At 34.8% G+C, this 14,956-nt stretch overlaps 1 protein-coding gene across 1 annotated transcript in view; it reads right to left on the bottom strand.

The window, feature by feature from the left end:
• LOC100727084 (uncharacterized) overlaps positions 1–14,956 on the bottom strand; it is a 357,749-nt gene that overhangs the window by 280,512 nt on the left and 62,281 nt on the right. The window contains exons 3-5 of the mRNA XM_063229000.1: positions 9,622–9,755; positions 7,183–7,296; positions 4,929–5,033 (exon numbers count right to left, since the gene is read on the bottom strand). Of these exons, the coding sequence (XP_063085070.1) occupies positions 4,929–5,033; positions 7,183–7,296; positions 9,622–9,755 (353 nt within the window). The remainder of the gene's footprint in view (positions 1–4,928; positions 5,034–7,182; positions 7,297–9,621; positions 9,756–14,956) is intronic.

The following is a 14,956-nucleotide window of genomic DNA, read 5'->3' as shown; positions in this document are numbered from 1 at the left end:
AGAATTAGGATTTCAACATATGAATGGGGACATAATTCAAATCATAGCACTTCCCAAATAATAAATGTTTTTAGAGAAATGCCAATTTTAAAAATCATTCAGCTCAGTCTCCTACCCAGAAAGCAGATACCTCATGCAGAGTCCACTAGACTCCTTGACTGGAACCTAGAAAAAGCATAAAAATCACAACTATAACTCTACATCCAATATTTCCCACAATGTGGAAACCAAAACAACAGCAAGAGCCTCTCCCCTCTCACTTTCAGTTCTTCTCACATTATTCTTCTAGAATTTGCAGCAATAAGAAGTATTGCTTGATTAATGCCTTTAAGCTAAATCCCTGGCAGATGCACGTTATCGCTTAGGGCTCTTCTAACTAACAATTTGGCAGACATAGAGTTACTTTAAATATGATTACAAAGGCATCATGTTTTTCAGGTTAAGCATACAGAGTCTAGAGCAGAACATGTGTATGTCAGCCAGACTCCATGCTTCCTACACGCTTGACCTTGAAGAACTTTTTATGCTTCAGGGGTGTGTGAAAGTAGGACACACACGAATACTAGATCAGGAAGGATTAATAATTTATACAGTACATTTAAAATGTTTAGAGTAGCACCTGACACATGATAGATGTACAGTAAAACTAAAGCTATTATTTTACAAATGATAGTACTGAAGCTAGGGATATCGAATGCCTTCTCAAAGATAATGCAAATGGCCAATGGTGTAACGCAGTATCAATCTTAGAACTCCTGAGGACTTTCTTAGTCACCATATAAAACTTCATTTTTCTAAATGAAGCACCACCTCATTTTCAATGTGCATAAATATCACACTTTGAAATAATGGGGACATTTGGATACTTTTATAGCCATAGTATCAGTCAGCACCATTGTACCCTCAAGATGCCACACGTACAGGACTGCTTGCTAGGGCCAAGTTTAGGGATGAAAGAGCTTTCAGAATTCCTTCAGCTGGCCATTATAATATTCTTAAATAGCTTATACATCTGGACCAAACAGGTTAAGGATTACTTCTGGGAACCTGAAACAAAGCCACATTCCTGCTATTCCCCTCCTGCATCTCTCATTGCAGCCTTTCCTACAACCACTGCTACTACAACTACCACTATCACTACCACTCCTCAGACGTACTGTGCTTTCTCACATCTCTGGGCAATATACAATTCTCTCTGCCAATTTTCAAATTATCACTCAATTTATCTTCAAGAATTATTTTTATTTTATATTTCCAAATGTTCTATGAAACCTCCCTTATTTTCTGGGATGACAGAGATGAACCCTCTCCTGTTTCCTTTAAGATATAATCATCATTTATCAAAGCACTAGTGACTGCATTAGTTAGATTCACTGGATTCCTGGCCTCTCTTTCCCACTGCACTAAGTTGGCACTGGAAGTAACTAACACAGAGACTGTTACAGAAATATTTACCAACTAGAAGACTGACTGGAAGACTCAATGATTTAATACATGAATTAAAGAAGTAAGAAGAGTTCAGAGACTTGGCATCCAACCATTGAACACATTATCATTTATCTTAACTTTGGCCAGGGAAGAGGAAGGTGGAGTTAGTGATGGGAACAGGTGTTGACTTTGTGTGTAAACTTAACCAGTTAATGAAATTCCATAAATTGTTCCTGGATCCATAAATTTAAAAAAATTTCACCACCAGCTATCTAGCCTGATTTGCATGTGTTCAAATCTTCAAAGTAAACCTTTGATTCCTTTAATCAATAGTTATTTTAGAAAGCTCTCCATTACTTCCTAATTGTCCAAATTCATTTTCTTCATTTTTCCTTAGTAGAGGCAGATTTTTCACATGAGTTAAGTAGATCAGCAATTTTAGAATCATTATTAACTTCAAGCATTTTTCTCAGTTATTAGCATATCCCTTTTCTCTCTAGAACTAGTCTTTTTTCCATTTTTAAATGACCATTTGGTTTACATTCAAGTTAGTCCATGCATCCCCAAAATATAGCCAATTTTATTCTACAGTAGCAATCTATGTTTACAATAATCTTATCATAGATATTTATCACATTCCAGATTTTATATGATATACAGGGATTCTCTTTCATGTTAATATGTCAAAAACTAAGCAATTAACTAAGATAGAACTAGATTTTAATCCATCAACAAAGCAAATAAATCACTAGTATTATACACAAAAATGTCTGACAAATAATTTAAATAAATTTTTTATATTTGAATATATTAAAATTAAACATGTACATATTTATGGAGTCCAACAATGCCACTGCTGGAAATCTGTCCCATGTTGCATAAAATTAAAAACACTAGGATTGATTATTGAGTCAGAAAATAGAAATAAATATTTTATCTGTAAATAGGGAATATCTGTGATATACTGATATCATGGGCTACTGTTCTTTTTATATATATATATGACCACATACATTCACAGAAAAATACAAAGGGTATATAGCAAGTTGTTATTGGGAGCAGAAAAAAATTTGGAGGGAAAGAAAAGAGAAAAGAAGAAAATCTATGAAAAAAAACAGTATTTAGGACACAGTTTCATCCATCTAAAGCTTTACATATGTATGAATACGAACAAATATTCATAAAATAATAACAACCATGGATTTCTGAAGGCAATACAGTACAATACATAGTTTCCTTTTACATCTTTTTTTCCTAATTTGAAAAATTATTAACCTTTTTGTCATTTTAAATTTTATATTACCTTATATAATTGTAAATAACATGAAAATTATTTTATTGTGATGTATTACATGCCACATATATGCAATTATATATTATGTGTATATATGTAATATACATATGCATATAATATATGATGTATGCATAATATATGGAGGGACAGACAGAATAAATGAATGAATCAGACCTAGGATTATTTTCTAGTACGTGAGAATTCAAATCTAGCCATTCTACAGGTGCTAATTTAGAGATTCTATCACAAGACTATTATCGACCTGCTGGACATGCATGTTCCATCATATATATTCTGTTTTAAAAGAGCCTTTGCTGATTTTGAATTTGAATTTTCTTTGAAGACTCAGCTAATATCATATCTTCTTAATTGGTTTTTTCCACTTTTTTCAAATGTTTGACCTCTGAGAAAGGCTTCAAAATTTCTTACCTTTACATAACTTTTGGCATTTCATTTTGATACATGAAATGCAGCATCTCATAGGAAATGTCTGAACTCCTACCACTTCAGATTGTAAGAACCTCAGGTTTTATCAAGTCTGCTTCAAACTGAACGCAAATATTACAATAGCAGAAGACAGTGTCAAAATCTAAAGGCAAACACAAACTTGTGGAAGACACACTGATTCTACCTGAGTAAAATGATCTAGTGTTTTCATCAACTTAACCCTGAATAAATAAAATGTCTAACTACTTGAATTTCAGAAAGCATATTATTAATTTTTGTGTATAAAAGTTTAAGAAGTTGGAATAATCAAAATATCCAAGTACTGATACAGGAAATAAAGATGAAATTAATCTAGGTATGATTTCTATATCATTATCATGACCATATGTGTCCTTAATTATCTTTCTCCTTTGGGACTTTGATGTTTTGAAAGATTTTCTCTCTCAAAACAAATGCATTTATAAGATAATAATTATTTTTTTAAAATTCTTAATGAATCAATGACATGTATAATTGCTCATCACAATTACTGGTCAAGGCAAAGAAATTAGTGTTATACATGTGGTTGAATTAATTTATTCAGAGAAAATAAATTGCTATCCTTGATCAATGCATGATTTCTGTTACTTCTTTAAAATCAGGAGAATGGTTCAATGTTTAGCCTGGATCTCAAAGCATCCACTGACCCCTGTTTCAAAACCAGTGTTCCATCATCAAAGGGTAAACTGGAAGTAAACATCAGCTTTATTTTAACTCAAAATGTTGTTTAAAAATAGTAAATAGCTCTTGAAAAGTATGTCAAGATTCATCTATAAGAAAAACTGCTCAGCGATGACCCATGGGAAACATAAGCCTTCACCTTACACCAAGGGCAGACGGGGACACAAGCAATGAGCTCTCAGCGACTTTCTAATTTCACTTTTAAAAAGGCCAAGCAATGGAGACCACAGGGCAAGCAGAGCAGCACAGGTGATAAAATATTTTAGCTTTTTGTGTCTACTTCTTCATCTTCCTTAATTTAGATACTGTTTTGTTTTTCCTGCTCGTAAGAGATAAATGAAAATGCATCCACAGTCTCTGGAGATGCAATCGGATGATTTAGTCAAAAACAAATCCTTTGAAATCACCATGTGTCATGGTAGATGCAGTAAAGGATAAATCATTGCCCTTCTGAAAACTTTCCACAGAAGAGAGAGCTTAGATGTACATATGCAAAATTGACAATATCTTGCAACCATGAAACATGAGATATCAAGTGTGAAAATGTTGAGAAGTAATCAAGTTTGAAAGGGTTTTTGTTTGTTTCATGATAATTTTAAGATATAAAGAGCATGAAAGTAGTAAATACTCCTTCATGATGAGCGCATGTTCATTCTACTTTGCTCACTCATAAAACACAGAGACCTCATAGAAGAATTCTTTACCAACATTTCAAATCATGGCTCCATGAGTGAGTTAGCATCTGAGGTTAGAATGTGGTTTTATTAGTAAGATGCTATTTCATTTACAAAGTGACTACTTTGAACTTACTGTTACCCTTTACACGCATAGTGAATAATTAAAACTGACTGCAAAGCACATTTTGTGAGGCTGATTGCACTCTAGATTGTAGGTTTCTTCCTAGCGACTCATTTTCAATGGTCACCAATTCCCAGAGGGATAACTCTGCCATTAGTTTAAATCAACAAGATTGGCTGGTCCGAAGAAAGCAAGGGAGACAGCCCCAAATCACAATAAAACGGTCTTGCTCACGACTCACCATACTGACGGCAGGATCCATGGAATCCCTGTGCATATTGGCACAGGTGGACTTCACCATCTGAGCACTTCCTTCCATCAGAATGACTCCCCACAGAAAAGATAGCTTTCAGAGGGTGAAAGAAAGAAAACCACCCAGTTAGTAATATAACATAAGCCAGAAATTTCTACCAGGCAAGAATATTGTCATTACAAGGTAAAGCCTTACTCTTCACAGCCTTACATAATTCTCTCTATAATGGCATTGGTCTGTGGAAATGCAGATTCCCAGGCCCACTTCAGAATCCAAGTTTCTATTTCAACAAAATACCAGATAATGTCTATTCACATCTAAATTTGAAAAGTACTACTCTAAAAAGCTTCATGAATACACATGCTTTGAACAGGGGTTGTACCTAGACTATACGAAGAACTCAAAAAAATCAAAACAATACAAAAGACCCAACCAAAATGAACATTTCTCAGGAGAAGTACTAGTGGTCAATAAATACATGAAAAAATGTTCAATATCACTGGCAATTAGAGAAATCCAAATCAAAACCATACTGAGATTCCATCTTAATCCAGAAATGATGCTTACCATCAAGAATCTAGCAAGGCTGTGTGAGAAAAGGGACCTTTCTATACTATTGGGAATATACAGTAGTACAACTATGGAAATAAGTATGGCAATTTCTCAAAAATTAAAACTAGAAACTCCATGTGACTCAGCTGGTTCCCTTCTATATGTCTTCCCAAAAGAATTAAAGACATTATATTACGACTACACAGTCATATGTTTACAGCAGCACAATTCATAAGAACTAAATCTTGCAAGCAGCCTATACATCCATCAATAGAAGAATGAATTAAGAAAATGTGGTATTTATACATAATGTGTATTACTTTGCCATAAAGACGGATAAACTTGAATCATTTGTAGGAAAATGGATGCACCTTGAGACCATACTGTTAAATGTAATAAACTGACACACAAGTATTAAATATTGCATTATTTCTCTTACATGAAAACCTAAAACATAATTTAACTAAACAACAAAGTAAAAACATAGGTAGTAAAAAAACAAGGAAGTAGATCTTTTGTAAATGGGAAGCAGACATTAAAATAAATTAAGATGTGTTATGCACATGTATCAATTCAATCCAAAGAATCTAATCACTACGTACTGCAAACATGTCCAAGTAAAAACTTTAAAAAAAAAAAATCGCATAGGTAAGATGACCAAGTGCCAATCTAAAAATAAAACAAAAATACAAATACTGACCTAGAAGCGAAGGATTATGATAGGTGTCATACAACAAAAACAAACAATTCATCTCAAAGTTCTTAATTTTAGGGGTTTATAACACGGTTGAGCTGGTATTATGGTCAGACCTTTTCAGTGATCCTAAACCAGCGAGCAGCAGTGGCCTGGCACTTCTCAGAAATGTACCACCCAACACTAAGCCTCCTTAATATGGGAAGCCTGCAGAAACCTCACTGAGACACGTCAAGAGCAGAGAGCATGTTGGGGAAGGAAGCAGGCTGCTAGCAAATTTCCTAAGGTACAGAGCAGCAGGATAGATGAATCGTGCTGTGGTGCCACACGGATTGCAACACACTGAAGCATTTTAAGTGACTTCGCAATAATCGTGAATACATAATAGGTAAAGGAGCTGCTAAACAGAACCATTTCTCCTGGCATGAGTGAACTAGATAATACCGCCAGTCCTGCTGCCTGCGTGCTGTCAAACACACTCCAAAGGCTCCAAAATACCCTCATAGGAGGTTTGATAAAGGACTGCACACCTCATCTTAAAAAGTAAACTGCCTCCACAGTTCTGCAATTAATCATGACAAGCACAAGTTGAGAAATTCCATTTAGATTTAGCACAGTGATTTCCCCTTGGACTTTTGAATCAACCGTGGATTACAAATTTGATGATATACGAAAGGGGCAGACAGAAAAGAGAGGCGGAAGTCAAGGTATGGCCTGTCTGGATTTAAATCATCTGTCTTTTAAATGAAGAGACAGAATATAAAGTAGTGTTTCCATGGGTCCTGAGTCATGACCTATCATTGGAAACGCTTACCAGAAAGGCTTCTGTGCATTTTTGCGCATGTCATCTGTGAATATTCAGCCCAAAGTGATGCTTTGAATGTGTGGTGCTGCTAAAGATTGTGCAAACTTGACAGGCATGATATGATTGAAGCCAAAAACAAAGCAAAACCATTCCTTCTCGTGACAGAGTTAGACAGAAGAATTATAACTTACAGAGTAGGCATCCCGGTTCATCATCCCATTGGCTCCATCCAGAGAAGCATCTGTGAACTGTCTGCCGCTCGCTCAGGGCTGTGCGTCTGTCTATACACGGCGCAGCACCCAGTCCTAATGAACACAGGAGTTCAAATCATTTCAAATCAGCACATTTCTTTCATTTCAAACCCAGCCTTACATTGATTGATCGACAGATAGGAGGATGTGTGAGTTTGTGTATGTGTGGATGTAATCTGTATATATTATATATACCTATTGCATATGCAACCAAGATTTGTTACATGTGGAGATTGATGAGAATTAAGAATGATCCATATTTTAAGATATAGGATGCACTAAGGATCACTCAACTTACCAAGAAAGAAATCCAAAATCATACAAAGAATAGTGAAATCCTGAGGGGTGGGAATGCATATGCTTTTCAACTTGGCATTGAATGTTTCTCATATGCTGGTTGTGCTACAACATAAAATCTTAAACATAGTGCTGTACCCACATGGGGGCAACAGTCTTGGCTGGGGAAATGAATCAACTAATTCAGTGGTGGGTGACTCTGGAAGAGCACAGTATATACACAAAGCACATGTGCAGTGTTAGAATTTCACAGGGGATGGCAGAATTATGGGGAAAAGTTTTAAAAGACTCCTTAGGTAAGAAACCATAAACAAAGTTAAAAACAACTATTTTACTGTGCTACCAACATCTGAATAGGTCGATGTCTTCCCTGTCACATCAATGGCATATACATCCTTTATCCCCAAAATACTAACATGTGCTTCTGTCCCTCACAAACCTCACTTAATATTGCAACACAAATCCCCCATTACTGATGGTCATTTTCAATTTCAACTTCCTTCAATTTCTCTTTCCCACCATGTCAGTGTATGTTCTTCTTCTCTCGGACATAGCAGCTATTGACTGGACCATTCCTGTGACATTTAATTATTCATTATCTTAAAATGTAACCTACTATATAGTTTGTATCTCTCCAATCTACAAGGATAAGTTTGTATACTTTTATACAAATAACAAGAATGTTCTACAAAAATGCAAAGATCCTTCAATGTCACCATTATTCCAAACTAAATGTCATACACAGAATGTGTAAAACTTGAGGATATAAATATAAAACCTGTTTCATTGGCTCTCACATTTGTTTTTTTCCAAATTCTGAGCATCTATATGGAAGGAAACTTTTACCTTTGATTCAGACTACTACTGACAATAATTAAACCTCATAGGACTAGAACAGAAAATATAAATTTTAAAAAACCTTTAAGTATAGTTCCCATTCTGATTATTTTAAAATAAATTTTTCTGCCACAATATCATACTATCAAATATGTATTAAGTTCCTGCCATGTAACAAGCATTGTGCACATGTTAAATATGTTTTCAGTTAATCATCAGTTAATATTTATCTATGCATGACATTATTTTTCTAACTTTATAGACTAAGTTACAGAGAAATGTAGGAACTTTGCCTAAGGTCACAGAGCTGGTAAAAGCCGGAGAAATTTTTCTGATTTAAACATCATTTGAGTACCCTGAGTTTGTACACACATCCATCCACACACACACACACACACACACACACACACACACACAAAGACTACTCATCTGAAGGCTACACACACACACAACATATATGCAAATACCCACAATTATAAATTAATTATTACAGAAACTTACTTAGTACTGAATATTCTGATATTTATATACAATGGCAAACCCAGTTATTCATAATATTCCCAACTTTCCATAAGCAATAGTGTTAATAATAAATTCTTCATTAACCTCAAACCACATTAAAGTTGTTTCCTGAATTCAGATCATTGATTTATTTACATAAAACTCAATCTTTCAGTGACTATTTGTATCAAGAAGTTCTTAGATGTTTTGAAAAACTATTTTCAAACTTTGAAAAATAAATCTGCAGGAAGCCTACTTACTAAAAAGTATTGTGGACCCCTGCTTTCTCTGCTTTTCCAGCGCGGCGCGTTAGTCCGTATTCAAAGGCCATAAAAAGTCACAGAAGCTCTAGGTTTCCAAGTGTTACAAGAGCACTAAGGGCAGGTCAGACTTCACAACTGCAGATCCCAGGATTCAAATTGTTCAAAACGTGGCAAGCCAGCACAATCTTCTTGTTTCTGGTTTTTTGATCTTCAGTTTTCAATAGTGCATCGTGTCATAAAATAAACTAGTGGTATCTAACCTAAAATACTCCTCACATAAATGTGGCCCAAAGGGAAACAATCATAAACTCTATCTCTGAAGAAAAATATGCATTTCTGAAAATTACTAATGGATGTTCCTTATGATCCTTTCCTTAGTTAGGTAATTAATGCCTAAATTTTCCTGGAAGAAATATTTGGAGTAGGTGAGGCTTCTGCTTTTGGTTTTGAATAATCACAAGGAAATAACAAACACCCTTACCTTCTTTCATAACCAGCACAGCAGCCTCGGTGTGTACAGCCTCATTTCCAAAACTTGACCATGTGTGTGAATACCGGACACATGGCTGGGTGGGTCCCACCACACTCAGCTGCTGTTCTTTGGAAACATTTAGCCTAAAAAAAATAAGAAAGAAAGAAAGAACAATAATGCAATGAAAATATGTTTTGTGTGTGACCATGAAGCATTTATTTCTCCATTTTCGAAAAACAAATTGTAATGTCTAACAAAGATACATTAAGTGAAAAAAGAAAAATACAATTTAAAAAATCTAAGCCCCTTAAGTATATGCAATTATAGCATCTAAGTTAAAGATTTCTTATAATCCAAGACCAGAACAGATTTTAAAAAGCAGAAAAAAATGTAAAAGCTGGATATACAAGTCATAATTTTCCACACAGGTAGAAAAATTGAGCTGCATATTAATTTTGAGATTTATGATGGTCAAATTTTTTTAAAATGTCAGGTTTCTCAATCTTTATACAAAAAAAAGCATATCTATTCACCAAAAGCAGTTAAACTTTTCCTGGAAATTATTTATGAACATTTTTCCACTTGCACACTTAGTTGACTTCTATGAGAAATACTTGGTAAAACACAAACATTTTAAAATCTGCAATATTATATTACATTATATAAAATTTATAAGATTTACAGAATTGTAGACACATTATCTTTAATTTTAAATGTTTCAGGCTAGAGCTGCAGGTGTATCTGAGTATCTAGAGCACTTGCCTAGTATGTATCAGGCCTTGAGTTCAACCCCCAGTACTGTAAAATAAAATAAGATAAAAATGTAGAGCTAGATTACATTGCTAGTCTAGAGTGCTAGAGTTAGTTTTTTAGTAGAAATATTTTTAGTAGAACTTTTTTTTAGTAGAAAGATTTATTGAGAGAAAGGAAGCTTCTATCTGAGAGAGAGACAGAAGGGTCCCGAGCGGGTTGCCCAAATTTTTATACTCTTATTTCATAATTTAAGGAGTACTTTACTCAAAGATCAGTGATTTACTAGTTGACATCATCATGCCTTTGCAAATAATACTAATTATAACATCAAGTTAAGCCTATTGCTCATCCTCCTCAGGCATTCCAAGTCACTTGCAAGTCATCCACTAACCTGAGAATGCAAAATATGATTCAAACTTAATGAGCTTGTAAGTCTGGCATTTGACTTTGAGCTTCCTGCTTTTAGAAGCTCACAAAGTAGTTTGGTATTCATATTCATGGTCTGCTTAAAGTGGGAAAGATCTTGGATTTGGGAGCACTAGTGAGTTCCTAACAGATCTGTGCATTCCTCCAGGACACCAGCATCACTACCACCATCGTCATCCTGATGAACGTCCAATAGCACTCCCTGTGCTACATGTATCAGCTACATCAGCCAGCAGCACTGCAGTATCTTTTTGTTGTCACTCCTTTCTGTGCCTCCGAATCTCATTATCTGATTTCACTCACAGGCCAATTCTCACTTCCAGATATATTTCTGAAACGTTCTCGTTTGGACTGTTAACCTCACCTTTAATTGAACATAGTTTATAATGAGGTTTTATGTATGAGTTTGTATGGCATACTTTCATATTTTAAACACTGTACTGAAACAAGTGTAAAAGCTCTGCTGAAGGAAGCTAGGTATCTACAAAATTATCAAAGATTGGGTATCCTGTCTAAAAAAATTCTTAGCTCCTAAATTATCTGTATTATATTTCTATAAACCACCAATTATGTTGCTTTACATGGTTTTTGTGAGCCAAAGAGCCCCAATTGGAATGTGCATATTGCACTTTTATTTCATGGCAGTAGTTTGAAAGGTTATACATCATTTTACCTTGAACTTCATTTTGCAATCTCTTTTTTTTTATGTGTCCATTCATTCATCTCTCATCCATCCATTCAAAAATCACTTCCTCTATACCTATAAGTGATTGTGTTAGAAATATTCCCCCAAACAAGGATTTGGCACAAGCTTTCCTAGGAAGTTCATAAAACACTGATGAAATGAGACAGGAGTGAGAGTGAACCAATAAGGGATGCTTAACCCTCAGTCCCCAGACCCCTTGTCACTTTCAGATCCATCCCCTTGTCTTCTTCTGTGTGCACTGCAAACATGTACTACTAGTAATAAAAAAAGAGGCTTGCCCCAGCCAGTCAGTATCATCTCTGCATAAGGGAGAGGACATCTTGGCATTTATACACAAACTCCTGTCAGTAATTTGCTGAGCATTTCTCCTTCCATAGCATTTCATCTCAAAGCACAGATAGGTTGTCAGCTTCCAGAAAGTAAAGTAAGTCCTCAAGCGAAAAAAACAAAAAGTGCAGTGTTGGCAGGTGCACAGTGATAAAAAGGAGGGGCTTGGGTATGGGTGCTGGAGATACAAATTACAGAAAAAAGAGTATCCACATTTTGTGTATGTCAGTAATATTGATAAAGGGAGAATGGGTAAAGAGCATATACATAAATACAAAGTGTGACATGTTAAGATGAAAGTAATTATGGGACGCCTAACAGATAAGGGCAGCAGCTGACACTCATGAATGAGGAGAGGCTTCTTTGGAGATGATGCTGTCAGGACAGAAGAGAAGCCAGTCCTGGAAGAGCCAGGAAATTCAGGCAGAAGGAACAGAATGAGCAGAGACTGCAAAGGAAAAATCACTTCACAGATCCAGGATCTGACAAAAGACCAAAGTGGCTCAAATGATGGGGTGCTTGGTGGGAGAGCCATCTTTCTGGGCCAGCAAGTTTTGATTTTATTCTCAGTGCTTAAGAATTCACACCAACATTTAGAGTTCCAATGGCTGGGCACATGTCATAAGCTGAAATCTGGAGATGGACATGTGATGCTTTTTGACCCTCACTGCAGCAAGAATTGGCACTCACAATACTAGCCCTGTTACCTTTCCTGACTCTGGTGAAGTCTTCATTCAGGGACTGGGACTTTCCAAAAAGAATCCACACACAAGTAATGCCAGAACTTTCCACCCTTCAAAGGCTTGCGTACAGTGTATACAAATCTTCATAACTACCTCTTCCATAAACTAGTTTGTATACAACACTTCCACATGTGTGAATAACAAATTTTTCCCTTATTAATTTTTTTTCAATTAATTCACAGGCACTTAGAATCTAAATTGGTAGAACAGCTTCTCTTCCTGTACATGAAAAAATTATATATTACTGATTTCTAATTAAATTATACATATACCAAAGATTATCATCTGTGATATGGATTTTTCAAAAGTAAATATGATATCTATCACTCACTACATTTAATTATCTGGCTAAAAGTTTTGTATACATGTGTATTTAACATGTACTCTTTGGAATAAGAACATGGATATATGTATAGACACATACGCAAACTTCTACATTTTGTTGACAGTTCTCTATAGTTACTAAATGTTTTTTCTCTGCTTTCTTTTTGGATCATAAAAGATATTGAACTATTATTCTATAATCCTGACAGTTTAGTTGTTTTGTATTTCGAGGTTATTTTGTTAAATACATACAAGCCCATGATTACTGTATATACTTAATGAATCATTCCTTTATTATATAGTATTTCTCTTAAACCATGATACTTGAACTGTATTGTGTATTATTTCATTTTACCTTAAAATCTATTTTTCTGATTTAACGTTTTTATATATGATTTCAATTAATTCATACTTTCTTAATCATATAGTTTATTACTTTAAAGTTGCTATACATTTTTCAAAAGTATCCATTTAAAAAAATCCAATATGCTAATTTCTATTTTTATAACAGGTAAATACAGTTACAAATATTTTCCTCACAAGTATAACTGTACTAATCTTATCATCTGATTCTGTAGCTTTTGTTTGCCAGAAGTTTGTACTTACTCTTCCTTTCTTTTGCTTTCTGGATGAAAAATGTTTTCTATCACTTTATTTTGCATAACGTATGTAGTCTAGTTCTGAATTATAATTATAATATTTGAATGATTTCTTTTGCATTTTATACCAAAATATATGCTTTTCTTTTAAAAGAAATAAATTTATTGTGATACAGTGAAGAATTCGTCTTTTCCTGTGTTCCTGGTAAGTGGATCATAAAACCCTTAGAGTTGCCTCAGTGATGGGATACATTTGCACTTGTAATGCAGTGACTTTACAGGCCTGTAGAAAGCTGTACAGCATGTAGAGGTGAGGGACTTCTGGAGAGGGACTGGTCATTGAACAAAGGTTAGAAGCTTTCCTCTGGTCCTAAAGGTTAGGAACTTTCATCTGTCCGCCTTCATCCACTGACCAGTGGCTCAACCTATCTTACCCAAGTAATGAACTCTCAATAAATAAAAAAAAATCTAGACACTGAAGCTCATTAAAGTTTTCTGCCCAGTAAATAAATGGTCCTGTGTGAGAGGATGATAACTCTCAGACTTCACAAGGAGAGAGCAGAAGCTCTGTTTTCCCACATAGAACTTGCCCTAGACATCTTATAATTTGACTGTTCTTCTATAAGTATATCTTTCCACTAAAACTGTATATCATAACTGTAACTCAGTCCCGAATGCTGTGATTCATGACAGCAAATTATCAGAATAATTGAGCCTGAGAGGTCAAATTTGTAGCTTTTCAGAAATATGAGCAGCCTAAGAAGCCCTCCCCCAAGACCTGTCATTTAAAATAAAGTCAGTCTTGTGAAGGACCTTGACCTTAACCAGTGAGATGTGGGTTAAAGAAAGGAAGTGTCAAAACTGGATTTCATTCCATGTGCTTGGTGTCAGATAGTTTGGTTAAAACAGAATATTTGTTAGATTTATTCCTTGCTATACAACACAGTTAATATAGATGTGTTTTGCTTTTGTTTCTTTCAGGATTTAATATCAAATTATCTGATATATTCATAATTTTGAGTTGTTTTACTTCTGCTAGAATTGATAGCCTCGTTAGTGATTTTAATAACTTTCTTGAAATTAGTTTCACCTATTTAGGACTTCAGTTTGCAAGCTTGTGTTGACTGAAAAGTACTCTCTTTCCCTCCTCACTTATGTAAGGCAAAAAGATTTTAAGGAGACACTTTCTTGTTTTAAAATTGCGGCTAAGGACTGAAGCTAAGATCAAAAGGCACTAAATATTCCCACATTTCAAGGAGTGACCCCTCAAAACTATATAATATCTATCTACATGCTGTTTGTAAAGTCAACCTTACTTAATCAACACCCATCCCTTATTTCTTACCTTTAAAACAAAAGACTGAATAAAGTATTAAAAGGAAAAAAATAAATTTGTTGACTGCATTAATCACCTTTTTGTTACTGGGGTGTTATTCAGCACCCACAATTTAAAGGAGGAGAGGTTT

Source organism: Cavia porcellus, unplaced genomic scaffold, assembly GCF_034190915.1.
Source record: "Cavia porcellus strain 051 isolate PalLab524CR breed Dunkin Hartley unplaced genomic scaffold, mCavPor4.1 scaffold_17, whole genome shotgun sequence".
Classification (NCBI taxonomy): Eukaryota; Metazoa; Chordata; class Mammalia; order Rodentia; family Caviidae; genus Cavia; species Cavia porcellus.
This window is presented reverse-complemented; position numbering and strand designations above follow the sequence as displayed.